The 27,102-nt window shown below is 49.7% G+C and overlaps 1 protein-coding gene across 5 annotated transcripts; it reads right to left on the bottom strand.

Moving 5' to 3' along the window:
* Positions 1 to 281: 281 nt before the first annotated feature.
* ADGRD2 (adhesion G protein-coupled receptor D2) lies at positions 282 to 25,633 on the bottom strand. 5 transcript variants are annotated; one of them, XM_065695391.1, is made up of 26 exons: positions 25,248 to 25,633; positions 24,224 to 24,301; positions 24,078 to 24,141; positions 23,104 to 23,334; positions 21,755 to 22,405; positions 21,334 to 21,432; positions 20,787 to 20,872; positions 20,152 to 20,433; positions 18,950 to 19,061; positions 18,580 to 18,711; positions 18,299 to 18,419; positions 17,637 to 17,742; positions 17,329 to 17,384; positions 16,413 to 16,539; positions 16,198 to 16,301; positions 15,826 to 15,928; positions 15,423 to 15,576; positions 14,515 to 14,648; positions 13,763 to 13,878; positions 12,234 to 12,354; positions 7,449 to 7,490; positions 7,196 to 7,249; positions 6,747 to 6,885; positions 6,345 to 6,403; positions 4,050 to 4,080; positions 282 to 868 (listed from the first exon to the last, which is right to left on the bottom strand). In XM_065695391.1, exons 2-26 carry the CDS (start codon positions 24,269 to 24,271, stop codon positions 861 to 863), a joined length of 3,180 nt encoding a protein of 1,059 aa, XP_065551463.1. In that variant the 5' UTR covers positions 24,272 to 24,301; positions 25,248 to 25,633; the 3' UTR covers positions 282 to 860. The 5 variants fall into 5 exon arrangements, with proteins under 5 accessions (XP_065551463.1, XP_065551460.1, XP_065551462.1 ...); XM_065695388.1 differs by lacking the exon at positions 282 to 868 and adding an exon at positions 3,044 to 3,275; XM_065695390.1 differs by lacking the exon at positions 282 to 868 and adding an exon at positions 3,044 to 3,216.
* Positions 25,634 to 27,102: the final 1,469 nt, after the last annotated feature.

Here is a 27,102-nt window from a genome sequence, read left to right as displayed (position 1 = left end):
CTTGGCTGGCTCTGATAACCACAGTGATGGTCTGCACTCACATCTCACTCTCCTGAGCAGCACAGGGCTGCTGGAGGGCTACAGTTCCCAACAGCACATGAATACACGTGAGCCAGCACACGCTGTGCTGAGACCAGGGAATGTAGTGCAATGCAAGAGACAGCATGTGAGAACATGCAGTGCCCTGGTCCCCTGCCCTGCACTGCATTCAGCTGTGTAAAGGCGCTGCTGAACACCAGCCCATTCCCATGGATACACCGCAACAAGGAGAGAAGGCTGCCTTTAAAATCAGCATTTACTGTCATCATAATCAGCAAAAACCCCAACACATTTTATGTGCTCTAAACACTAGTCGGATGCTAAGAACAGAGGGAGATAAAACATAACCCCAGCTAGAGAGGGGCCATGCCAGCTGGGTGGGAACCCCAGGAAGAACAGGGAGAGGATTTTTGTCCTAAACAGCAGAAGATGCTATAGAAGCCAGTTTGGAAAAGGCTTGAAGCCAGCTGCTGTCTTCCTTAGTGCATGTGCTTCCTACATAGCCTGTCCCCAACCCTTCCCCAGCAGAGCAGTGTGATGGGCTGGCAGCAGGGCCAGAGGAGGCAGCGGTCCTCACTGGCATGGAAGCATGGGCATGGCTGCCCCGGGCATCCTTGGGTAGTAGATAAAGCCCCCGTGAGACCCCAGCTGCCCCAGTCCTGCCCTAGTTTTGTCCACACATGCTGCTAGGAAGAAGTGCAGGGCTAACAGCTCTGCCTGGGCTGGGCCAGCCCTCTGCATGGAAGCTGTATCCTCTGACCTGCCGTCCTCCTGGCTGCTGGAAGAGCCTCGGTGTGCTGGGCCCATCACTTAGAAACTTCTCAGAAACCTAAAGCAAAAGAGAGATAGTCTCAGCTGTGTTCCCAGGGAGGGGAGGGCAGGGGTCCTTCCCTTTCCCAAAGGACTCCTGTGGAAAAGCACAGCCCAAACCTGCCTTGGGATGGAGCGGTGGGTGGAGGCAGCCACAGGCCTGGTTCTGGTGGCTCTGCCATCCCATGGGCCCCTCTGCCCATTTAGGGGTCTCTGAAATATGGCCCTTACATCAGGGAGCCAAAACAGCCTCTGTGTACAGGGCTGTGGCTGTAAAGAGAAACCTCTTCTTTCCACTCAGTAACTAGCCCACTATGCACAGCTGCAAGCTCTGAGAATGCTGGAGAATGAGGTTTAAATGGGATTTAATGAAAATACCAGTGCTGTCATGGCAGACAGCACTGATGCCCTCCTTCTAGCAGGCATAAGGTACCTTCTGCCCGTTGGGAAGGACCATGGCATGGATGGCAGCAGCCATCCCACTGCAGCACAGCCCAGTGGGGTCGGCATGGCGGGGGGTCTGCATTTCTCCAAGTGCCCACAACACTCAGGTGCTTTACTGGCTTTGAATCCCAAAGACTCATAATTTCCCTATTATTTTAAACCCAATCTTATTGAACCCGGTATGGCAAGAGTTGCAGAATTACTTGATATTGATCAGAGAAAGGGTGGGCCATGGAGACAAGATCCATGTTGCTATGTGTGGCTTAGCAACATATAAATGTATTCAAACAGAATAATGAAATTATCGTGGGGAAACAAAGCAGCCATCACTTGAAGAGATGGAGGATGTGGAGGCCTCTTGGAGCTCTTGTTTGCCAAGACAAGGAAGACAGTACTTATTGTTTGTGCAAATATGTGAACCCCCCTGGCCATCCCCTGCTTACATAAAGGGTGTAATGAATCCGGGCAGTGGCTAGCTGCAGTGTGCAGCTTTGTACAGCTGGGCTGGAGCTCATTACTGCTGAAACGTGTGGCCTCTCTGAGTGAATTGAGTCCTTGCGGGGGGAGCCCTAACACTGGGGGTGGGGAGGGAGCCTGTGCCTACCTCCAGGCCACAGCCACCCTGCCAAACTCCTCATTTCTGTGGGTCTGAAACCGGCCCTGTATTTGCCTGGATTTTATTTGCCTTCATCCTCACACGTGCTAACACACCACTGAGAGCTCACCCACCTCCCTCCAGGGAATCACCGCTGCCTCTTGCACTTTGAGCCAGCACGATGCCCATGGCTCTCACAAGAGCATGGCTGAGGTGGATCCCATCCCAGATCCAGCACAGCTTTCCTGGGAGACTGTGAGCAAGTCATCTGAGCCCTGAACCTCCCATCAGTGGCCAGGGTCCAGCACTCCCACTGCCCACCGGTTCTCCCTGCTGGACTGCAGCGCAGGGCTCCTCCTGGGCTTTTGCATGAGCTCCTGCTGCTGGTACATCACAATACTCATTAAATCTGGCTGGAAATTTTCAGATAAAGATACCGGGGGCAAAATATGTCTCTTTTTATGACATTATTTGGGAGAAAACAAATAGGAGAAGAGAAGCAGTGTCTGTGTTGCAATGATTTGTCTCTTGTTCACCATCAAGCACACAGGTTTATGGTTTGCTTCCCCTGGCAGCTGTTATCCCCAGGAGCTACACAGCACTTGCCTCTGTTGAACAAGCTGTGAAGATGGGAGCCTGTGCAATGCTGAGCTGCCCTGGGGTCTTCCAGGCATTGCTACAGCTGGGCATTGCTGCCTTTTATTATTTCTTTTAATGGCTGGAAGCACTTGTCTTTGAGCCCGGCGCCTTGGAGCAGCACAGCACAGCAAGCACCAGCGCTGTGCCGCACGCCAGCTTGCACATACACAAGTGTGCAGAGGAGTGCTCTTCTGGTTCAAGATCTTCTCGTTCACCCCAGGCTGAAGGACTGCCCAACCAAGGGCTCCCTTGCCCTGGGGCGTGCGAGGAGCCGCTCTCCGTGCGCTCAGAGAGGGTGGCTGTACACAGCACTGCCCTGCACCTCCGCCTGCTTATGGCTCTTGTGCATCAGTCGGTGTGTGAGGAGCCAGGCACCAGGCCCAGCCCAGCTTCCCCACCATCCTCTGGGCAAAACCAGGCTTTAAAAGCAACCTGAGGTCTTACCTGAGAAAACAAAACCAAACTAAACAACCCACCTCTTTGCACAGCTGGAGTTTAATTACAGATGTGGCTAGATGAAAATACGCAGGAGCAGGTGACAGTGTGGGGGTACAGAGCACAAACGCATGTGCTGGGTGTAGGTCTTGCTGTCTCTGAGAACCCGCTCCTATGCCTGAAATGCTGCAGCACATTTAGTCCTGGATGCCACTGTTTCTGCCTTGCTCATGTGTCCACTGCAGGGAGGAAAGCTGCAATGCTTCAGGGTGGCATCGTCTCGAAAATAGTCTAAGCATGCCCTGCTTAGACACTTAATGTGGAGCAAAATCAGAAACCTGCTAATGCACTGCTGCCTTTGACAAAAGAGAATGTAACAATGCAGGAAAAAATGCTATCAATCCATCCCCAGTGCTCCTTTCCTGCACTGTTTGCTTGAGTGATCCCATACAGAGACTGCTCTCAGGGTGCTGGAAGTACTCGGCCACGGTTGGTAAAAACATATAAAGCTAAATGTGCTACAACCATGGCCTGGAGGGACTGGTGACTTGCTCAAAGCCAGGCAGGGAAGTCAGGCAGGTAAGAGGGAGCTGAGGTTTGCCAGCCTCTCCCCAGCACTCAGGTCTGGAGCTTAGGAGGGATTTCTGATTTTAATTCTACCCACCTCCATGGTGACATTGGCCTTTCTACAACCTGAAACAGAAGAAGCTAAATGGCTGCTTTTAAGCTCATAAATCCAACCCTGTCTGAACACCCCACCTTCCCTGGCACTTCTAACACCCACCAGCTCTTTCTGCAGCAGCTGTTGGGCTAAAATACCCTGTAGCAGCGAAGAGCTGTTGCCACCCCTGAAAGCAGGCCAGGTTTTTCTGGGGAGAAGCCAGACAAGTGCCCTGAGATAGGCACCCTCTGTTGAACCAGTGGTGCTGGGGCTTCCATACCCCTCCTCTTCCTCATCTCTTCAGGGGGACACAGATCTCCCAATGGCTTGGCCAGGGCTGCACCCACCAAATCAGTTTAGAAATAAAAGCAACCACAGAAACCACAGTTCACAAAAATGAAAGAAAATTATGTAGGCAAATGTTACCTGAGGATTTGAATGCTGTCAGCTCTACAGCCTGAAAGAGGGGAGAACTTCTGTTAGCAGAAGGCACAGATCTGATTGCTTGGCTGCTGGTAACCTCCCATCACACTCCCAGGGTCAGACAGGGCACCCACATCACCCAGCTTCTGCATCACAAAATCCTTGCCACTGAGTCATTGCACAAGCTGGGAACTGGAGCCTTCATCCCAGTCCCCAAGGGGCAAGCACAGTGCAGAGTGTCCCTGGACACAGCAGGACACCATGCTGAAGACCATTGGAAAATCCAGGAAAAGAGAACTTTCTCCCCCCACTCTGCAGTGGAAAGAGAGCACACAAGCCTGCACCATGCTAACCATCATTAACGGTTAAGTGAGGTGTGAAATTCCTGCTGCCAGCCCAACAGCAATAAATATCACCAAACAACATTTAAAAACCTGGAACACAAGAACATCTTGTCTGTGTTTGTATCTTCACTCGCTGTGTTTTGTCATTTTAAGTGTTTTCAAACGTTTTTAAGTAGCATCTTCTCTTCATCCAAACTATTGTGCAGCTGCCAGTGACATTCTTAATTCACCGCTTCTCCAGCAAGTGCCATGACTCATTTAGCCAGGGAGCAGGAAAAACAGCACTGACTTAAATAAGTAACAGCACAGAAAGCAGCACCTATCCAGGGGAGGGTAGCACCATCCAGGGCCTTTTGCTGCATCCACATGAGTTAGAAAGAAAACAAGTACATTAAAAATTCAATGCTTAAGCAGCAAAGATACAGCAAATACCTTGGTGACCCTCACATGGGGGAAAGTGCTTTCTATCTTTACCTGCTAGAAAATGCCAAGGCCTCGGCATTTAGGAGATCTGCTGCCTGCTAATGCTCTCTGCCTTAGGAAACTCGGCTAATGCCTTTGGCCCACGTCTCCTATCTGGTGCCAGGAGCTTACCCTGCTCCCAGTTTACACAGCCACCACCTGGCTGGCTGAGAAAAGCATCACCTACGAATGAATCGTGGTTGGTGTTCAGCACCAGGGTGGAACGGCAAAACCACAATATAAATCATGAGAGATTAAAATATGGATTTTATTGAGTGGCTTCAAAACGATATGCCAGCTATAGAAGTATTATCTACTGGATAAATAAGAGCTGTCTATGTGACACAGGCTTTCAAAGGATAAATATTAGAGAGGGAGAGAGATCCTTCAGTGAGAGACTCATATGAAAGTAGTGTTGGATATTATTCCGAGGAAATTACAGCACTTGTATGTCAAGTGCACAGGGACTGATGATCATTTTAATAGTGGGAGATGGAAGTGGTATCACAGTAGTCAAATCTAATTTGTTCCCTGCTTTAGGCCATACCTCACTGAGCTTTATATAGCTCTGCTGCAGGCAGCACAACCCAGCCTGCTGCCCCTGGACAGATGTGACTTGCCCACTGCAGGGACAGCAAGCCCGTGCTGCCCAGTTTTAATTTGTTATCCCTGGGGGAAGTCTCCTGCCTTGATCTGTACCAGCTTCAGCTTGGTGCTTTACTGGCTCACATTCATTGGCTCCTTCTGTTCGTCTGTGTCCCTGCCGCAATCACCTTCCTGGCGTGGCAGCAGAGCTGGCTCCCCATTGTCTCAGGGGTGAGGTCTTGCCTTGGAAACTGGCTGTTCTGGGGCCTCCTTCTCCTCTGCTTCCTACAAAACACATGCTCTCCCCTGTTGCCTGCCCCAGCTCATGTAATTGCCTCTGGCACCATCACAGCACAGCCAAGGCAGGTCACTGGCCAGGAGCTCCTGCCTGCCAGCCCACCTTGCTCTACGACTCCTATAGAAGATGGCGAACACTCAGTTGGCTTGACTGACAGGAGTGGCCACTATGGGCATGAAACACACATCTCAAATGCTTTAGGTGACTTAAATCAATATGCTGCTAATTAAATCAATATGCTGCATTTTACTCAGAGGCTCCAGGATGAGCATCAAAACCTTTGCTTTGATAGGCAAGGCTGTGTGTCTGGACTGGCACTTAGGAGGAGAGCATGGATGCTGTGCTGACACCCTGCTTGGTCCCTCACCAGCACTCAGCAACTTCCCTATTGCCCTGGGACAGAGGAGCTCAGTATTCACACAGGGTGGGTGGCTCAGGCAGCTTCTGGGACTTATTCAACATAAACCACTGGATTTGTGCCAGAACTGGTATCACTATTGGGTGTCCTGAGTCCCAGCTACTCACTGGAACCACCAGGCACCACTCCTATGTAACCACTATGCTCTGTGCCTGGGTGAAGGTGGAAGAGTAACAGAAGACATTACATACCGGTCTCTCAGGTGACATAATTGATGAAATCCCCATGGGAATTTTGGCTCCAAAATTTCCTAGGGGTCGAAGCAGCACAATGAGTTTGGAGGTTAGAAAGTAGGAATATTCATGCTTTACCAAGAGCTCGGTGCTCTGTGTCCCCTAAGTATCTCCCACTGAAGCAAAGGGTTTAACATGTTAATTGCATAATTGTACCCACAAACGGGCTGGTGCAAAAAACCTTTTTGCACCCTGAAGCTAAAACTCCTATTTCCTACTGCCACTTTTGCCTCCCTTTCTGCAGAAAATTCATTTTGAGACACTAACACGGACACGCACTAGAATTCAAGCCTTGGGAATAACATTTTACTGTGGTCTCCTCACACAGCCTAGGACAACAGCAATGACAACTCCCTTTACCTTTGTTGGTGATGTTCTTCACTGGCAGGTCTTTCTGCACAGGGCTCGACAAGGTGCTCTCAGCTACAGAAGGTTTCCCTGTCTCCCAGGAGGTCGTGTTTCTTGGACTTGATAAGTAGTTGATGGGATGAGAGCAGTTCTGTAATGACAGGGAAGAGAAACAGAACAATGAAAATTGCGAAGTGAGTCTGCTAGATCCAGATCCAATTGTAAAGACCGATTTCATCTGCACTTTTGACTCCTGTCCCCCTCTGGTAGCTGCCTAATCAGGGTAGATCATCTCTGGATCTGCATTGTTCAACAGGACTGCAAAGAAGTGAGGCAAAGAAAACCCCATAAGACTTCTTTCCAACATCATCTCCTCAAAGCAGACCAAATGTATGTCTAGGGCTCTCCTCTGGTGGATGCCTGATGAACAAAGTGGGTAGCAGGGCTTCCTTGCAACTTACTGTGAATGAGAGTGCTTTCTTCTTGTCCTTCATCCTCTGGATGGCATTTCTCACCTGGAGCAGAGCAAGGACGTTAGAGAGGGCCACAGCACCTCTAGCAGAACAAGAGATCCTCCAGCAAGTCATGGAGAAAAAGCAATCACTGTTCCAGAAGCACAGTGGGGGCTATGCTGCCTGTTACAACTACCCCCTTGACTGCTGATAAACAGTCGCTGTGATGAGTGACTGAGCCCCAGGTAGGCACATCTCTTACCTCACTGTTGTAGACTGCATAGACCAGGAATATGTACAGGCCCTGCAAAGGAGAGAGCACAGGAAGGTTAGAGATTTACGGCTGGTTTGTGCTGCTTATTATGGGAGGAAATTCATTTGATGAGCACTAGAATGGTTAAAGACTGGGCTAAGGGGAAGAGGCACAGATGGTGGGCACAGCACAGCGAGGGACAGGTAGGCAGGACCTTCCTTATGATCACACTTGAGAGCAGGCTCTTCACAGAGAATTCAGTAGAGATGGTCCCTGCCCCAGTCCCTCTTCCTTCTCCTTTTCCCCCTTCAGATCTCAGAAGCAGAAACCACCAGGAATTAACTGCTGGGGGAACTGAAACCTGGGAAGCAAACCTCCCTTACCACCAAGCACCGACCCCAGCGGGGCTTTTGCCAGCTCCCACAGACCAAGAGCAGCATGATGCTGGGGACAGTTCCTCTGTCCCCTGCAGTGACAGACCACAGCGCCAAGAGGACCCTGTGACCCAGGTTCCATGGGCTCTGGACCCAGAGGCTCTGCTCAGCCCCAGTCTGGACAATCCTTCCCTCCTCCAGCACAGTCTCAGCCATCCTCTCCCTCCTTGCTGAACTGGTGCTGTTGCTTGCTCAGCCCAAGGACCAGCGAGCAGTGACGTGCTCTGCCACAACCAAACACTTGGTCCCATGTGCCCGGCTCCGGTGTGGGATGTGCTCAGCAGAGTGCCCATGGCAGGGCCAGAGCGAGCATCGCCTGGAGGCCACCGCCTGGGGCTAATTACAACTCCAGACCAATGATTTTGGCCTTAAGGCAGCCCTATCGGGCCCACCAGATTTATGTTATATCTGTGGGGTGTTTTGTTATCGCAGATAGATAAATCAGCTGCAGCAAGAGAAGCAATCCGTCTTGTCTGCAGCGAGCCTCGCTCTTCATCTGCGAGCTCTTGGCAGGCACAGTGGTAGCAGTACCCTGGCACGGCGCCATGACCTGTCCTTCAGCCAGCACTGCTGGTCACTCCCCCAGACCAGATCTCTGCTCAGGCTGCCAAGGCAGGTCTTCCTTGACATAATCCCTCTGGATGAGCGCGGGGAGGGAGGGAGCAGGGCAGGGAACAGAGGAGGGAACAGAGGAGGCCCGGCTGCCGTGGCGGGCGGAAGTGGAGCTGCAGCTCTGGAGGAGGCCGCTCTCCCCACGCGCCATCTTGTGCTGGCGCGGCCTGCAAGGCTCCGGACACCACAGCTCCTCGCTCATGGCGGGGCAGGCACTGCGTGGCCGAAGGTGAGACCGGAGCGTGTGCTGGGAGCCACAGAGCAGGATGGGTGCTCCTGCCTGGTGTCTGTCCGGCCGGCAACCAGGTCCTGCTGCGCTCGGCACACCCCATCTCCATGCTGCGTGGGCGCAACACCATCTCCTGTCCCCTCTCACCAGAGACAGGCAAGTGGCCCTGAGCCATCCTCAGGACCATCCTTTCAGCGTTACAAGTTCAACTGAAGCTGACAGGTTTTACCTATGCTGTTTCTCAACAGCGTTAGGTGCTGGCAGGGTGTTGGTGCTGCTGCCTCTGAAACGGTGGGCTGGAGGGAAGATGCTGCCTCCTGCTCGCCAGTCTGTGAGACAGCCATGGCAGCCACCTCCAGCGCAGCACTGCTCCCCTGCTGCTTTGCAGTCACCCGGCTCAATTCCTGTGTTGCCTGCCTGGAGAAGTTGTCATTTTGGTGTCGATGCAGAGTAACCTTGAAGAGAGGCTTTGCTTTCGGCAGATAAAGGGAGAGCAGTCAAACAAACAAACAGCCACAGCAGCGAAACTTCCCTGCGCAACACTCGCGCATGAAGGAGTGCACTGGCCCTAAAGGAAATTCCGAGGCGATCCATAAGACAGTCAGCAAAGGGGCTGATATGGAACAGCTTTGTCCCTGCTTTCGCTCAACTTCACAGCTTCCCACCAGCATTTCTGCAGTCTGTAAATTGACCTGAACTTGGTAACGAAGGGACAGAGGCAAAAAAGCACTGTGCATTCATGGGCAAACCCTCGACTTTCCATCCACGTAACAGCCACGGCTCCCACTGAGCTTTAGGAGAAAGAAAAACAAAAGCAGCAATAACTTCGAAAGCAAGGAAAGAAAACAAATCCTGATCCAGCAGACACCTTGGCTCCTATCTCATCCAAGGTGGATGTTGTCATGGTTTGTGACAGTCAGTCTCAGGAGGTGTATCACGCAGAGCACACATTTAGGAATTTCAGGAGTTATTCCTTGTCTCTCAAAAACACCATACGCCCAGCATCCATGTTACGACAGCCAGCATCCCGCAGCCCCTCTGCTGGCATCAGCTGTGAATCAAAGGCCGAGTGAGCCATGAAGGATGTAGGCTGTGCACTGACATTGTCAGGCCACAGTCAAGGGGTATTAGCAGTTACCGGACCAGGGAACTTATCACGGGATTTCACAGAATCATAGAATGGTTTGGGTTGGAAGAGGCCTTAAAGATCACCTAGTTCCAACAGCCCTGCAATGTTTTTACAGCACAAACACCGAAGCAAGGCAGAGAAACACTGTGCTGGGCCACTCTGCTCTGATTTGTTCACCCGGCCTGAGGATTGTTTTATTGTTTGAATGAAAATATCTGGTGCTGTTCTCAGCTCTGCTCACCCCATCTCTTCACAACACTGAGCCTGGAGTTCTCTTCTGCTCGGTAACCTAAACATGACATAAGGAGGCAAAGAGAACTGATGCTATATTTAATTACAGTTACAAAAGACCTCCTGCCACTCTTCTGGTATCCTTACTAGGGGAGATGTGGAGAGGCAGCCCTTGTCTGGCCTTGGAACAGCCCCATCTGAGAGCCGACGGATGTGCGTGAGCAGCACCCGGCTGCTGGACCGGCGCCTGGAGCAACCACCCATCTCGTGCACATGGTGATAACGCCTGCATTTTACCCTTGGAGATCTGGGCCAGTGCTACACTGGAACTGGCCAAGTATTCCAGAGTGAAGCACTGCAAACTGCTGCTCCGTAAGTGAAAGCTGCAGGAGATGCCAATTACTACAGAATCCAAAGGAAAAAGGGAGATGGATCTTTGGATCCAAATGGTTTGAAGGGGAGTACCTGTTTGCTCTCTTGACTTGAATCCATGGAGTAGGATTTGTCCGTAAGCACTGGGCAAGATATACCTGTGAATATCCAGTGCCGAGGGACAGGACTGGCTGTGCGGGTACCCGCAGGAATTATTTGTGCTGGCATAGTCCAAGCCCCAGGGGTTGGGCTGAATCCATGCGTGCTCCCCGAGGCTGGCTCCCTGGTGCCGGTAACTGCCTGCCTTGCAGAGAGCTCCATCGTTCCCTTGGACAATGCTCTGCTGCACGTCAGGAGCAATGCTCAGTGCTTCTCTAGCTCCATCTACAGCTGCTTTCTCTCTGCCAACAAGAGGCCTGATGCTCTGCATCGCAGGTGGCAAGCACATGTTCTTGGAGTTTTTGTCACCTAGTTTCAGATACCCTGAGATCCTGGGAACAGCCCTAGCTCGGTGCAGAATGGAGCACTCCTAGATGCTGTGACTAATACAGTTTGCTTTGCTCTCTTAACCGCATACAGGCTGGCTGAAGTTTTAAACTCTCTTTATGAAATCAGTAAACTCAGAAGCAAATATTAAGTGTTGCTTTACACACCAGGGTTACTTTCTGCCCTCTGGAGATCCTTATTACTACTAACACATTAACAACATGACTCTGAATTATGGTAGCCACAGCCATGGCCCTGGAGGATGCCAAGACAAGCAAATAGTCTTACAAATGTAGCCAGCTGGTGCTGCCTAAAGAGGAATGAAGAGAATGAAGGAGATAAGATGATGTCCCCAAGGTCTTGCAAGTCAGAGCCACAAGAAGGACACACAATTCCAGCATCTCTGTGCAACGCTCTGATCACCAGCCCTCATCGCAATCTGTTCCACCTAACACTCCTGCATCCCATCAGATTCCAGTGCAGCTTTCAGTGGACACTGGAAGCATCCTTGGGGAGCAGCTGCATGGATGCAGGCAACACAGACTTTAGAGGTAACGATTTTCAGTCCTTGATTCTTACTTCCTTTTCCCTCATCTCCCTGCAATGAAGCTGGCCTCCCAGCAAAGGGAAGGTGGCTCTGCCTGTACAGTGCTTGGGCCACAACCTCTAAGTATGTCTGAACATGAACCAGGTGGAAAACACTCATCCCAGAACACACACCATCTAAGCAGCAATGAAGCAAGCTATGGCTGGACGTGACTTCTGAGACACTTTCCATGAACAGCCCTGTTCTAACAGTGGTGATGCTGGCATACACAGTCCATCTCCAGCAGGAATGAGCCTGATTTCAGGCAGGTAGGATGTCTACCCCATTAAACTGGACAGTTTCCATTTTAATTGTCCAGTAAATGACCAAATCAAAACTCTAATGAAGTTCCCTACAAGCATATTAGCTTGCAAGTGTCATTTTGAAACCATGTTAATGTCAGAAAATCTAATATGAGAAACAAGATTTGAACTGGAAAGCTGTAGTAGGACTAGTAGGACACTCCAGAGACTGCTGCTGGAAGGCCATTAGATGAGCAAGGTCTCCAGAGCTGTATTTTGTACCTTGGGAGCATCAACTTAGCTTTCTTGAACAAAACAGCACAGCAGCTTTGGAAAGCTGGGCTGGACTTCAGAGTTGACAAATGTCCCTGACTATTAGGACAGGTAAAGTACACTGAAGCACAAGAAACCGCAGATATGTGCTTGGCTGTGATGTGAGTATGTGGGAGGTACACATGAGGTGCAGGGCTCACCTGGAGGGAGTTCAGCACGATGAAGACATAGGCCCAAATGACACTGAGGTGGACAAGGACCCCACACACCCAGGTCAGCCCCAGCACAGGCAGCAGCACCAGGATGGGCTTGGCTGTGGCCCTGTCAGGAAGAAGAGCTCAGGGTTACCTAGACACATTTCAAAGCACCCACTTCCCAGCCAGCAGCTCTCTGGGGGGTCTTGGTTGTGGACACATCCCAGAGCCCAGGGTGTCCTGGTAGAGTGACTGCCAAACCCTGGCTGGCTCTGAAAACCCTGCCGAGGGTCTCACCATGATCTGCCTGGGGCATCTGCACTAGGTTATACAGAGCACTGAGTAAATCTGCCCTGAAAGAGCTGCACAGGTTTAGGAGCATCCTGGCCTTTATCTTGGGGTTTAGAAGAAACTGTCCTTGTCTCCATGCTGGCGACAGCTCTCTTCTCCCAGTAGGTGCCTTACAGATGATGTGTCCACTAAAAGGCACCCAAGATGGTAGCTATGGAACAAATTCCTTTGCAAACAAAATTAATTAAGAGGGGAAAAACCAAACATTTCACCTCCCAGCCTCCAGTGTGCCAGCCTTGCTCTTTATTTATCACTGAGGGTTAGCAAAAAGGGAGCTCTTTAACGTCATCAGCCATGAGAAAAGAGCTATTTTGCCCAAAATCGTTGCTGCAAGGAGGTCTTCTGTATTTGTTTTACTAGTCTATGGATGTCACCCTGTCCTCCAGCAATGCCCTATCTTTGTGATTCTGTAAATTTGGGAAAATTTATTTATGATAGAGGGGAACAATGTGTGTCTAGCAGGGGTATCCGGCGCCAGCTAACAACAATAAAGATCCACAGAGGATGATAAAGAAATGACTCAAGCAGCAGTTTTTTAGAGGTCTCTACATTGACTGATTACAGAAGTTCACATCGCCCCTTTCCCCATGGATGGAATCCCCAACAGCATTACTTCCAATCAACCAAATCCCAGACTGACACGGAAAATGCTTTTTATAACAGCAAATAGCCAAAACCCCTGCACTCTCTACCACTTGCATCCTTCTGTGGGGCACACACAAGTGCTAAAGATGGGATAGGTTTGAGACAAACTCAGTTATGACCCCTTCAAACTGCAATGTCCAGAAAAGTGGAGAGGAGCTGCTTCTGCAGCTCAGAGCTCTTTAAAATTCCATGGAATCTGGGCACTGAGTTGGGCTCCCAGGTTCCTTGAGACACCCCAAGCTGCCACTTCACTTCCTTACAGTGATGTTTTACCAGACATCTGCATGCCCACCAGCAAGCTGCTTAGCAGCATGGTGAGCTGGTGTTAGGGAAGGGGCAGACAGCTTAGCAGTGACCTGCATTCCCACACATGTTGTCACCCCTGCAGACAATTGGGTATGCTCACACTGACCATTCCCAGACCCAAAGTGCTGCTCCTGGTGATGACAACATGCCCAGGGTAGCTTTGATTTCAGTAATTCCACTATTTCATACCCAGAGAAGCCACGCTTGGGAAAACCAGCCCTTTCGCTGCTCACCATATCTGTATTCCAATCTGGTTCTCCAGGCTGCTGTTGGGTGTCAGCATCTTCGATCTCCTGCGAGCACTGGACACGGTCACCATCACCACCCGGAACAGCACGAAGGTGTTTACCTGACAGAAGAAGAGCACTGGACCTGGTTACCTTCTGTAATCGTAAATCCAGAGGGGTAAGGCTTTTTTGCTGGAACTCAATAACTAGGTGTCATAACCTGGGGAGAAATGTATCACTGCTAAGAAAGCAGTGAACAAAATACTTCATAAAGCTATCCACAAATGTATGAACTCTAGAAAACTTATCTTTAAACTTCTCCTACAGAATGTCTTCCTTGTTAAGTGTCTATTCCAGACCTCTTAAACATGGCACTTTTTTCTGCCACTGTGTTGTTGTATAATGATACTGATAGCACTTCAAGGGCATAGATGTTCCCATATGAAAATCAGACCTTCAGTTAGGGCAGTGTCACAGTCAAACTACACATTTATCTATATTCCTAATTTAATAGCCAATACAAGAATTGGTCAGCAAAGTTTTCTTAAAACATGTTTTTCCTATCAAAAAGCTGCTTTGGCTACAAGGATTTTTTATATTGTGAAAGCATATATAAAATAAAAAATTTCCTATAAAAGCAGCAGGCACAACGTGAGCATCGCCTTAGCTACAGAAGTGCTGACACCCCTGACTCTGCAGTGCTTTCCTAAAACCAGACACGAAGGAATCACACCTTCCCAGCAGGTTTTGGCACTTACAGCCAGGATGAAGAGAACAGGGCCAACAAAGGCCCAGATGACATTGGTCTGAATGTTCAGCCAGCAGTGGGTGTCTGCCACATACTTGTCAAAGGAAGTTGCAAGGGTCACAGCCACGATAACGACTGGAAAGCCTGCAGAAAAAAGCACAGATTGAACCAGGGAAAAGCAGAGCTGACCCATGCAGGTCAGCTGTGCTCTAGGCAATTGCTTCAAACCCCCCCTGACCAGACACACTCCAGCATGAGCCAGCTTAGCCTCTGAAACCTCATGAGCAACATCAATTTACTGCAGCTGAAATCAGTCCCGGCTCTGCAGACCAGATTTATACGCTGTCAGCATCATTCTCCTAGGTATAAAGCATTCCAAGTCCTGAGTCCTGATCAAAGCAATTTACTCTTCAGATTGCTTTTTTAACAAAATGGACAATCAAAGACATAAAACAATCTAAAATACTTGAACCAGTTGCCCAATGTCCAACTAGGTGTGTGTTTTGCAAGGAGCACTGACCTGAAGAGGCTTCTCTTTAATATGAAACTCAGTTTATTCAAATAAATTCTATGCCCCTCAGGGGCTCACTCAGAATAAAGGGTGTTTAGTCAGGAACATATTTATATTTTAATTACTATCAGAGAGTAGTAATGCTCTCCAAGAACAAGAACTTACCATTAACCTCCTACTTTTTGTATTGAACACTTGGATTTAGAAAAATAACAGAAATGTTTTTAACTTACATATTCTAGTACTTGCACTTTGACACATAAAGATACAGCCTCTGCAGAGCAGCGGCACACAGCTCTCATACTGAATCAAATCAAACATTTGGGAATCTATCCTACTGAAAATTTTGCTAGACAAAAAATTGACACATTTTTCTGAGCACCCGATGCAAAGGAGCCTGTAGATACCCCAGCCTGTCACATAGTAGAATTTCATTCTCTTGTCTTCACTCATGTTGACTGCTACCACTTTGCTCCAGAGGAGAAGCCCCTCTACCAGCATCCACGAAAAGGCTGCCATGAAGAAGAGATGAAGGAAGGCAGTGATCATGAAACACACCACCTGGAGAGAAGAGAAATAACATGCTGTTTCAGGAGATGGAGTCCTCTGCGAGCTTCTGAGTGTGTATGGTCAGGAGGAAAAGAGCAAATTATGTGTAGAAATGTGTTTAAATATCCACAAGCACTTTGAAGAGTTCTTGAGTGATTAATGAAACATTAATAAGAGTGATTACACTTTTGTTTGCTCTGACAATAATGCTTGATCAGGCCTGTCCTGCTGGCTCAACAGGACACTTTCTGGTGGGCTTACCTGGTTGGTCTTGGCCAGTTCACTGAACATGAGCAGAGCTTCTGCTGCAGCTAATGCAAAGATCAGGTTCTTGTGCACGGTTGTTCGTTCGCTCTTGGGGACACTGAGCAAGAAGAGAGGAAGCCCTCAGATGCAGTATGGTAGCATTATTTGTTATTGCTAAAAGTCTTCCCACAGACACTCAGGTGTGTGCACAGCTCATACAAGCATCTCCACAGAAAACAACCAGCACTGCACCCCCTCTGTAGCCAGCAACCACTGCTCCCCTCCCTGCCCTCTGCTACCAACAAAGTGTATCTTGTTTGTCTACTTGTTCTGAAGCAAAGTATAAAAGAATACAGGGAAGGCTACAAGTGTCTGGACTTTTCTTACCCAACTGCCAAGAATAATACGAAGGTAACTATCAAAGCACAGAAAGAAACTCCACATCCAATAAAAGTCAAGGTCTGCAGTGTGAGTTCCTCCTTGGTGGTCCTCTGCTCCAATCATGAAACAACAGAAGACACAAAATCCTCAGAAATCAACCACAGACTGCTCCCAGTTTGGCATCCACCCCACAGAGCAGCACAGAAAGGCTCCTCGCTTACCTGCATATTGTACACCTGCAGCAGGACAGCAAAATTTGTGGTGTGGTTGCAAAAACAGGCAGTAGAGTCCGGGAGAGACGTCACCACAGAGCAGCCAGCTGTGGACCACATCCCACCAGCATCTGGGCTAACATGCAGCAAAAAAACCCCAGGGAAAACACATGGAAATTACCATTCACTTCATCAGAAAGCTAAGGTGTTGAGGAAATTCCACTCTCCCAGGAGCAGCAGAGTTGAAAGGAGGAAGAGGAGGATATCAGAGACATCTTTTCATACGGACTTTCCTTTGGCTCATCCTGTCTCAGCAGCTTTACCTTATTCAGCAGGCACGCACAAGAAAATAGGCCTAGTGTCAACATGTACGTTAAAAACCCTGTCAGTGCTGCCCCTCTGAACCTGCTCCAGTACCAAGAGAAGAGCAGCTGCTTCCAAAAACACCCTCCTCCCACCTTCCTCAAACTGATTCATGCCTGTTACAAGACTGGGACTCAAATGAGTTTTTTTTGCACTTGAGTGACTTAGTTACCAATCCATAATATATCACAGTCTCAGTGCTCACTGTGGTGACATTCAGCAGAAAAAACCATCAGTATTTATGGGGCTGGGAGTCCTGCATGTCTGTTGGGCTGTATATCTTGGACCAACCCTTCTTTGTTGCAGGCAACAATCATAATTAATTAGGGCTTTCCATTTTAGTTGCATATACCTCATTAAAGGTCACTTGCTTGTGACTGACTTTTCCAAGGGAAATCTTCCCAGGAGAGTGCTCTAATCTAGCAGATAAAGGATGCCAGCATGCAAAGCAGGAGAAGAATTACAGATCCCTACTCTTACCATTACATTTATATTGTCATCTTTAGGTTTCCAGGTGAAATAAAAGCTCATAAATCTGGGGACCTGAACTGAAACAAGGCACCTGAGGCTGAAGTTCCAGAAGGCACAGATGGGTCCCACTGGTGTGTTGGGCAGGTCCTGCAGGCAGAGAGGGAGAAGAAGAGATTACATATCCATACACATACACAGACTGATGCAGTCCACTCACTAGGTTGCAACAAGGTCTGTCAGCACAGGAAAAACACCTCCCCAGAGAAATGTGAGTCAAGGTTAGAGACCTGGGCATGGGACACCCCTAAGTCCAAGAGGTCTGAGGGCCATGAGCCAAGGCTGGGCACAGCCTATCATGTCAGGGTGCAGCATTAGAAGCAGAGCGCCTGCTCAGGGTACCTGGACACGGTGCTGCAGACGGTAGCGCACAGACGTGCTGATCTCCTGGTAGTCACTAAGCAGAGCAGCAGAGATCACAGCAGTGCCCACAACAGTGCTCAGGTACCTGTCAGGGAAAGCACAGGACCAGGAACCAGAAAACAGGGCTTCACATTATACACATAAGACAGCTGGAGAGATCCAGAGCCACTTCTGGAGTGCTTCAGTGCTACCAGCAAAGGCCCTGGGCACAGGGCAGAAAGTACCTCAGATTACCTGGCAAACAGAAACCACCACCAGTCCCCCCATAACTGCAGATGAGGGACTGGAGCATCTCAAGTGGCTGGCAGCTGAGCAGCACGGTGGCTGAGCCTGAGGTCCGGAAAGGAGCAGCGCTGGATGTGCGAGCTGCCATCCCCACCTAGTGTCCAGAGAGCTCCCTGGAGAGCTCCAGGGCTTTGGGAGCCACTGTTCAGAGGCATCCCGGCTCCCAAAGCTTCTGCCCCAGCAGGAGGGGACCCTGCAGCAGCCCCACAGCTTCTGTCCTCAGCCCACCCCAACAGAGCAGATAGCCTCAAGGGGGCAAGAGTCATACAGAAGAGATACGATGCATCTCAGACTTGGAAATGAACTCTCCAGCGGAGCTAAGAGGAATGCAAGGGGGGAGATTGTGTTTCACCCACTTCTGTCCTCCATCAGAGGCAGCCATGTCCTGGAAGACAGCAGTGCTGACAGCGCCGGACAGGCAGCGCTGCAGGGAGCTGTAGCCAAACCACATGTTCTTCACCACAACTCTGTGGAGACCTGGAGGGACAGAGCATTGCAGGACAGGTACAGGCACACAGAGCAGCTCTGAGCAGTCCACACTGCAGCACCACTGCTCTAACCTTGACTGTTCTTGCCATTAAGGAAGATGCAGAAGTGGCAAGGTGAGACCCAGGGAAGCATGGGCATCATAACCCACCTCTGGCTCCCAGTCTTTGCATTTCTTCTGCAGGAACTTCAATGAGATCGTGACTGTCTTTCTCAGGGGTCTGGACCAGGTATGCCTCACTGCTCAACTGCCTGCCCAGCTCTAGCTTCCTGACCTCCATCCCTGTGGAGGAGCAAAAAAAGATACCGATCCAAGGTTCAGCCTTCTGCAGAGCTGCTGCTACAGGAAATTACCAGAAGGACACAAGGACCCAGTCAAGACTCATAGCAGTAGCAGACAGACCTCTTTCAGTGCAAACTGTGGGTTAAGTTTGTCTCCTCACTCAGACTGGGAACCAGACAGGATGACTAAGCTGGGTCCTGGTAAGATGCCCTCCCCCCATTTTGACAGTGCCACTCACCAACATTCCCATGCTGGACCGTGATCTTTGTCCTCCCTGCAGTCAGCAGTGGAGCCAAGAGTGACACCATTCTGTCACAGAGCTCAACAACAGCCATGGGCCCTCTGATAACCTGCAAACACAGAGGGAGCAATGAAAATCAGCACTTGCATTGCCAGCTCACACTTTCCACAGCTCACAAGAGCTTTCTTAAATGCTTGGGAGAAAAAGAGAAGTTGGAGGTGAAGGCTTTTGGTTTGCTTTTCCTTTGATTTTTTCACTAAAGGATGTTCCTAGTTCCTACAGCAAGGAGACAAGCGCCACCACTGTAGTACATAAACTCAACCCCTTTCTCCTTCAGCAGATGTATCTGCTGCACCAGCTACACTGGGCCAGAGCTGTTTCTATGCCACTATCGAGAAGCTGTGAGTAATTGTGACCATGGAGACCTAAGCGATGAGGTAAACTGAACTATTCAGCATCCTTTCATCTCTGGAGGTCTCTGGCTTGGCTCCTGGAGCATTGGCCAGGCCAGATGCTGCCACACATTTCCCAGAGTCAGGTGGAGAATGCAGACCATACAACAGATAAAAAAGACCCATGTGAGACGGGAAGAAACTAATAGGGAAAATCCTGACGGGGGTGGGATGATGGAAATCCCCCACACAAAGCCTGACAGTGTTTTGAAGAGCGTGGGGGCTGATGACAAATAGCTCCTTGGCAGCCCACCCATGGAAAATACAACAAACCAGAAAGTGAAGGGCACTGCCATGCCAGAGGGAGCAGGATGTGGGAGCAAGGAATCTAAAAAGCACCGAGAATCTGCAAACTGTGTAATCCTGTAAATCCAGGCCTCACAGAATACCAGGTTTGAAGGGACCTCAAGGATTATCTGGTCTCTTGAAGAGAGGCAAGACAACCACTGGAGGAGTTTGCAAGGAAGGCACCACTTGACTGCACTTGTTTGCAGAAGAACTTGTTTGCATCTCCAGCAAATGAGACAACAGTAAGGCATCTAGTCCTTATCTGAGCTGGCAAGGCGGCTCCATGCCCATGTTTGCAGCATTTTCACAAGCTCCAGAATACGTCCAGAAAGGCTATATGCAAGGCTGTCCATGCAAGGACAAGTTTTTAGCTTGTAGTCATACAGCAGGCCAAGGAGCTGCACACACAAGATGAACAGCTGTGGTACACAGCAGCCAGACTGCTGATGACACCATTACCTGGCTGACCGATGACCACGTTTCAATATTCTGCTCTTCCAAGATTAACTCAGTCACTTCCACATAATACTGGCCCAACTGCTCCAACATCTTCAGCTCTTCTCCCTCCTGGACTTCCACATCAGAAACTTGCTTTAGTAATTGAAGCACTGAAAGAAGGTCAGATGGCTCCAGCACGGGTGTCTCTCCTTCCTTCAGAACAGTTGTCAAGACATCAAGAGCACCAAGAGCAACGGAGAGGTTCATGTCTTGGACATCACTTGTAAAGATACTCTCAGGAATCTGCCATGAAAAAGACGTTTCAGTTCAGTGCAGAGCCCTGATTCTGCCTGATCATCAGCTATGCCTTGGCAACACCCTGCATGCCCTCACTGGTGTGAGGACACTAGCCTGGCTAACTGGGCATATCATAGGAGATCTGCCTTGACATTTTGAACTCTCTTGTCTAGCCTCTCAACCTCAGTGAGATGAGTCAACCTGAAGCAATACTTTGTTTGATCACAGCATGAGTTACATCTGTATTGGTCACACTGCTGGCAAAGTGACCTCAAACACCCATAGGTGCCAGCAAGTCCACCCCAACAGCTCCTGCCTGCTTCTGGTGTCAGCTGCCACTTCTGGGGCTCAGGACTCACCACAGTTCTCTCTGCAAGCGTGTTCACACGGTCGACAAGTGAATGGCTGGATTCTAGATGAGCTTTTTTCAGCTGCCAGTATGCATCTGAGAATAAAACATAATCATTGCTGTGGTGTCTAGCAGTGTGGTTATCACATGCCATGTTCAAAGCCTGGTCCTCATGTGGTGGGTAAGTCTGCAGGACACTCAGGACAAAGGAGACTTCACAGCTCTATTTTATTTCTAGTACAAGATCCCAGAGACAGACTGCCTCCTCCCCGTGTCCCCCTGGCCCATGAGTCTGGAGATGCTGGGATTGTGGGGCATTGTACAGCACTGCATCCAGAAGCCACATAAATGTGTACAACCATGGCTTAACTGGAGAATAGCAAAGTAATCTGTCAAGAGTGCTTGCAACTGAAGCAGTGTCACAGCTACAGCAGGTTTTGCATGTGATCTCTTCAGAGCAGACACAAGGCCTCCCCATCAGTGCCCATCATCCTGCCTAGGACCTCCAGAAATTAATGCTGTGGAAGTAATGAATAAATAAGGAATAGATATTGTACCCTTTCTGTAGAGACAGATAAAAGGCAAAGTCTGCGAACAGGACGTGTAACTGAATCCATTGCTGCCAACTTCAAAAACTCGGCATTCTTCAACAGGCCCTGTGGAAACACAAACAAAGAGAAAGCCCAGGTTCCCCAGAGACACACCATCCCCAGGACATCTGAGCAGTTGTCTTTGCTAGGGCCATGCAGCGGTCTTCAATGACCAAGGGTTCAGTGATGACTGTGCTTGTAAATACGATTTGTAAACTGCTCAGCCCAGCTCTGAATGTGCTTCTGCTTTCCTTCCCAAAGGAGAAGCATCATTCCACAAACTGCACCAAATTCCCTCTCCAAGAATGGGACTGGCTTCTTGGACTATCCCTTCATGCTGACCCCCTCTGCAGAAGGGAGCTGAAGCAGTGAGGGTAATGAGATCTACCTGGGCAAAGAAACTGTGCAGTCACTTCCCGAACGGTGCTTTCAATCTCCAGAGTGTTTGAGCTCCACCGAAATACAAGGTCTTGCTCCACCAACCAGCATGACCGAACCTTTTCAATCTGCTCCATGCTGAGAACTTTCTGCCAGATGTGCAAGTCGGTGATGTTCCCACTGAAGGACTCTTTCTCCTTGAAGCTGCCTCCCAGGGAATCTTGGTCTTGCCCAATAATGAAAGTCCCCTGGCCGTAGATGGCCTGGGGGGCAGACCCCACAGCACACAAACCACTGGCAGAAGCTCTTCTTTTACCATCGGCATAGATGGCCCAGGTCCCATTCTCCTGCTGCCAGGTCACACAGAAGTGATGCCACTGCCCATCAGCACGGAACACAGGCAGATATGGGGAATGGTGCTCATGGACTATGAGAGCAAATCGAACAAATCCTTCCTCATCAACAAAGCCACGGAGCTGGAACTCATTAATAAAAGCTGGCACAGCATAGGAGAAGATTGTAGCAATCTCCTGGGTCCTGGTGTCCCACTGGAGGTGGGCGCAGGCTGTGACAGCAGGCAGCGCTGGGAAGTCAGAGAGCACCTTCACGTATTTTGTGTCTGTTTTGTCTCCAAACACCAGGACTGGTACAATGTGGTTCCCTAGAAAGAGATATTTCAGTCAGCATAAAAGAAGAAGCATGGGCTAAAGCCTGATCATCTTCCACTGTGACGAAGACATCATTTTCACTTGCCTCCTACTCAAGAATGCACGGACCCTGCAGGCAAGGACATCCTGCAAGTATGGAGCAAGGCTTCTGTTTCCCCTGTACCTGGAGAGGATCAGGAAGGCAGGCAAGCTGAGACTGAATCATTTCAGTGAGTGTAATTTCCAGAAACATAGGTTTCTAGCAAATAGGGTTGCAGAAAGTGAATATGGAAGGAAGCACATGTTCCTAAGCATCTCAGACAAGATGTCTGAGGCATTTGCCCTGTGGTGCCTTGCTGCTGAGGAATGCCTGTTCTCCCAGCCCTGTCTCTAGTATTGCTCTGCAGGACCTGCAGGTCACAAATAGTGAGGCTGAGCACAGCTAGATCTGCTTTAGATGGGGATGGTACAGGAGGGCAGAGCAGAGGAGCCCCATTGTAACAGCCTTCTGTGGCAATGCATTAAAATATTTTGTCAGTGACCAGCTGATGTGCTGGGATCACCATTGTTCATATTGCCAGCTCCAGATTGTGACTAGAGGTCCTGGGTGGTACCACAATGACAGTAAAAACCGAGTGGCAACTTTTCCAATCAGAACAAAAAAGACCAAGCAGTTAACATGTCCAAGTAGTCCAAGCTCACTTATACTCACGTCTCCGTTTTGGCTTGTGAAGGACACCATCTCTTTCATTTAGCCAGAAAGAACCTCTGATGTGGTGGAAATGCAGCAATTTGCTAAAGGAAGCTTGCTCACTGCCTTGGGGTTCAACAAGCAACTGAGCAAAGCGCTGTTCACAGAATCTGTCTGCATGCCACCAGTCTAAAGCAGTGGCCACATATTCATACATGTGTCTTGAGGTCTCAATCGTGACGGGAGCAAAACCTGGAGAAAGACACACAATACAAAGAAGCAGAAAGCCTTTCCAACCCACTTTCATGACATGCAATACAGGGTCAGCCTCTTGCAGCATCTCCAAGCATTTAGAAATACTGCCTGATCTATACTGGAGGGGCTGAAGACAGGAGCTCACTTCCGAATCCAGCCCTCGGTATGTTCAGTGGGCACAGTGTGATAAAAAATTCCAGACTACTGGAGTTTTTTACATTGGCCTTAAAATGAGGGACATTTGTGAATCTGCCCACAAACTGAATTACTGGCCTAGGGCAGGGGCTGGGCACACTTCAGTGGGACATACAAAACAATGCCAAGCTCAGCCCAAAGAAAAACCTCACTGTAATACCCCCAGGGATTGCCCTCAGGGTAGCTGGTTCCAAGCAGCTACGTACAAGGAAATGTATTCATTTTATCCCCATTTCCCAGCTCCTATCAGGTTCTGCATTTGCAGATGCAATTTGAAAGCATAAAATAATGTTGTTTGTTTGCAGTTACAGTGGCACAAAGACTAGCAGCTGAGCAGTACTTACCTAATTTTAGACACTAATTTAATGGTTAGCCAAGCAAATACTTAGCTCTGCAAATATAATTTCAGGCACAAAACCATGTATCAGAAAAAGTTTATAGTTTATCTACTTCTGTTTCTGCTGCTGGACACCTTTTAATGTGTTGCTTCTCTGTGCTGAATATTGCTTGTAAAAACATGCAAAAGTGCTGATAAAAACACTAACCTTTAGAAGTCTGATTCTTGGCAAGGGCTGCAAAGGCAAAAAGACTCCTGGACAGACTACTGACCTGTTGGAGAGAATGTTTTGTAACATTCATATAAAGCATTAGTATTATCTCAAATACGAAATTAAGTTACAGTAAGACTCACCAGAAAGCTGAAGAGCCAAGAATCAGGCCTCAAGTCTCTCCTAAACATGCTGACCAGCTGGAAAGCTTTCACCCTTTGCTAGGATAAACAAAATATTAGTTGAGATGCATTGCAGAGACAGAAGCATTCTGCAGAAAGCCAGTTCTCAGACAAGGCTGCTTTCCTTGAAACATCTTGAATCAAAATAGAGAAAACTGCTCTGAAATCCTATCAAAATATTGTATCTTATTGCAATAATTCTCAGTTCTTCTTAAAGAACTCAAGGTCTCAGTTTAACATTTGTTTCCAGGATACAGAATAATTAATCATAAAACATACAGATGTGTGATATTAGTGGGCAGGCGAGTTAGCAGAGCCTTTTTATCTGCATTAACTAAATAAAAAAACATTATAAATTGCACTGTTAAACAGTGTCACGTCACCGGCAGCTTTTCTCATTTCTTTTAAAGCCTGCAGGAACACAGCACCAGCACAGAACCTGCACACCAGTAAACCTCTATGAGCAGCACCTGAACACACAGCCCAGTTCCACGGAGCCGTCCTGGAGAGCTGCCCAATGCTGGGACTCTGCCACTGCACCACCTCTGCTCCGGGGGAAGGAAACCCTGAGTGTGTGGCTGTGTAACATCCAGTAAAGTCATAGGTAAGGGTACATAAAGACACAAACATGGAAACTGGCAATGTGATCTCCAGTGCAAACAAGCCCTAAAGCTGTCTCTCTGCACTGACACTGCCAGCAGTGAGTAATCTCCTTGCTTGCAATGGGGCTCTCCTGCGTGCACACTAAAAGCACAATTAAGGACTTCATTGCTAAGGGACTATGGAGATAAGTTCTGGAGCCTTGATTCGGTGTTTGCAACCTGTCTTCCCGAGTTCAGCAGCGACTTTATAAATACCAAACACAGCTCTAGGCCCTCCAGAGAGGTGTTTGTGTGGTTCTGTGCCCAACTGATGGTGAGTGATGTGGGCCAGGACGAGCCTGGTGCTATGCTAGTGGACAGACACCCCCAATCCCATTCCTGACCTGCACCAGCAGCCCCAGGTCTTCACTTCTTCACGGAGGTCCCTGGGGACGCTAACACGGGAAATCTGGGTCACGGTCTGGCAGAAAAAACATGGCAGCGAGGGAGCTGCAAGCGATGCAGCCGGCAGCCAGGGTCTGGCAACGTCCTGCGGAGCTCGGGGAAGTGGGTAACTCCAGCCCAGCGCTCTCGGGGCCAAGCCCGAGAGCCGGCCAGGCAGCGGGAGCGCGGCTGGGCAGCAAAGCACCGCCCTGGGGCTTTGGCAGGCACGGCCCCGACCGACAGGGGTTCCACGGCGGGTCCGCTCCACGGGGACACTGCGCACCGAACACCGAGCTCCGCTCCGCACCCCGCCGAGCCTCCTCCGTGCCGAGCGCCTCCGCCCCGCCAGCGCCGGCCGGGCGCGCAAAGAGGGGCTGCCGTTCCAGCGCCGGGCCCTCCGGAACCCCGCGGGCACCACTGGGCTGGACGGGGATGGGCTGGGCTCGACCAGGCTGGGCTGGGCTGAGTCGGGCTCCCTGGGGTGGGGCTGGGCTCGGGTACCCTCACCCCGTACGCCCACCCCCGACTGGATCCTCCCGCACACCCCGCTCCCGACGCGCTCGCCCCGACTAACAGCGAAGCACTCACAATCCTCCGCGCTCTGCGACCTGTGTTAGCAGCACAGTGCACAGTGAATCTTCTTCCCGGGCAATCACTTCTCCATGGAAGTCCCCGATGAAGCTTCCCAGGAGATCTGGCACATAGTCTTGGCAGAAAAAGCAGGCAGTGGGGGAGTTTCCAGGGATCCTCACAGCAGCAAGAGCCTAACACCAGAGTGCTCAGGAGTACAGGTGAAGAAGGCCAGCTCTAGAGGAGATGTCTAGGAGGGTAAACAGAAGACCAGGCTGATACAATGAGCAGAGCTCATTGAGAAAGAGGCAGAGTCAGACCAGCAGCAGCTCTGCAGGGCACCTCCAGCACGTCTCCAGTGTAATTCTCTTGCCCAGCACCTTCAGTGTTTTGGCATTTCCTTGAGCCTGGGCCCGTGTCAGTCCTGGAGAGAACATGAAGGCTGGAGGGCTCAGGCCACCTCCATGGGCCAGCAATGCTCCCCGCCTCACAGGACAGAGCTGCTCTTTCAGTTTATGCCCACTCACTTTTGCCTCAGCAACAGGCACACAGTTCCCACTCCTCCCCTCTAAGTGAATGCTTGAATCACACCATGGATTCACAGGCAACTGGCTTTTGTTCTTGAGGGTCTTCGTCCGGGAATGAAGGCAATTACAACATCCCAGCGCCTCTGCTCGCTGCAATAAATCTCTCACAGAAGAATGGCCCTTGGAGGCAGCTGCACCGGGCTGCTTAGTCACTGCTGCCAGTTGGGAAACAGCCTGGCACTCCCGGACAGTGCGGCACAGAGCGCCAAAGGCTCGGAGGGAGAGGGCTCTGCTGCTCACTGTGGATTGGCCAAAACTGGATCCTACTTTCCCTTTGTGATGGAAGGAACAAAGAGGGTGAGGCAGAGCTCTAGTTTACACCAAAGATCTTCAGAGGAAAAGTGCAAAGTGTTTTTCAAACTCATGGCTGGATTAGGCTTAATAAGAGTTCCCCAGCTCATAGTGAACTGTTATTTATGCCCATGTCTTAGAACAAAGCACTTTTTGTAACAGCAATAAATACAGTTTCCTAGTAGCATTAGAAATGGAATCCAGCCCACAGCCTCCAGCATCAGTCCTCTTTTCTATAGCCACACAAATAAACTATCCTCTGTGCACATGCAGAGAGGTGAAGTTTCCTGTGCTCACTGTATGCTGCCTGTATGTAACCTCACCTACACAAGTTCTTTGGATTTAAATTTGAACTAACTTCCATAAT

This window comes from Lathamus discolor, chromosome 15 (assembly GCF_037157495.1).
Source record: "Lathamus discolor isolate bLatDis1 chromosome 15, bLatDis1.hap1, whole genome shotgun sequence".
In the NCBI taxonomy this organism is placed as follows: Eukaryota; Metazoa; Chordata; class Aves; order Psittaciformes; family Psittacidae; genus Lathamus; species Lathamus discolor.
Note: the sequence above shows the minus strand (reverse complement) of the source record. Positions and strands in the feature narration are given on the sequence as shown.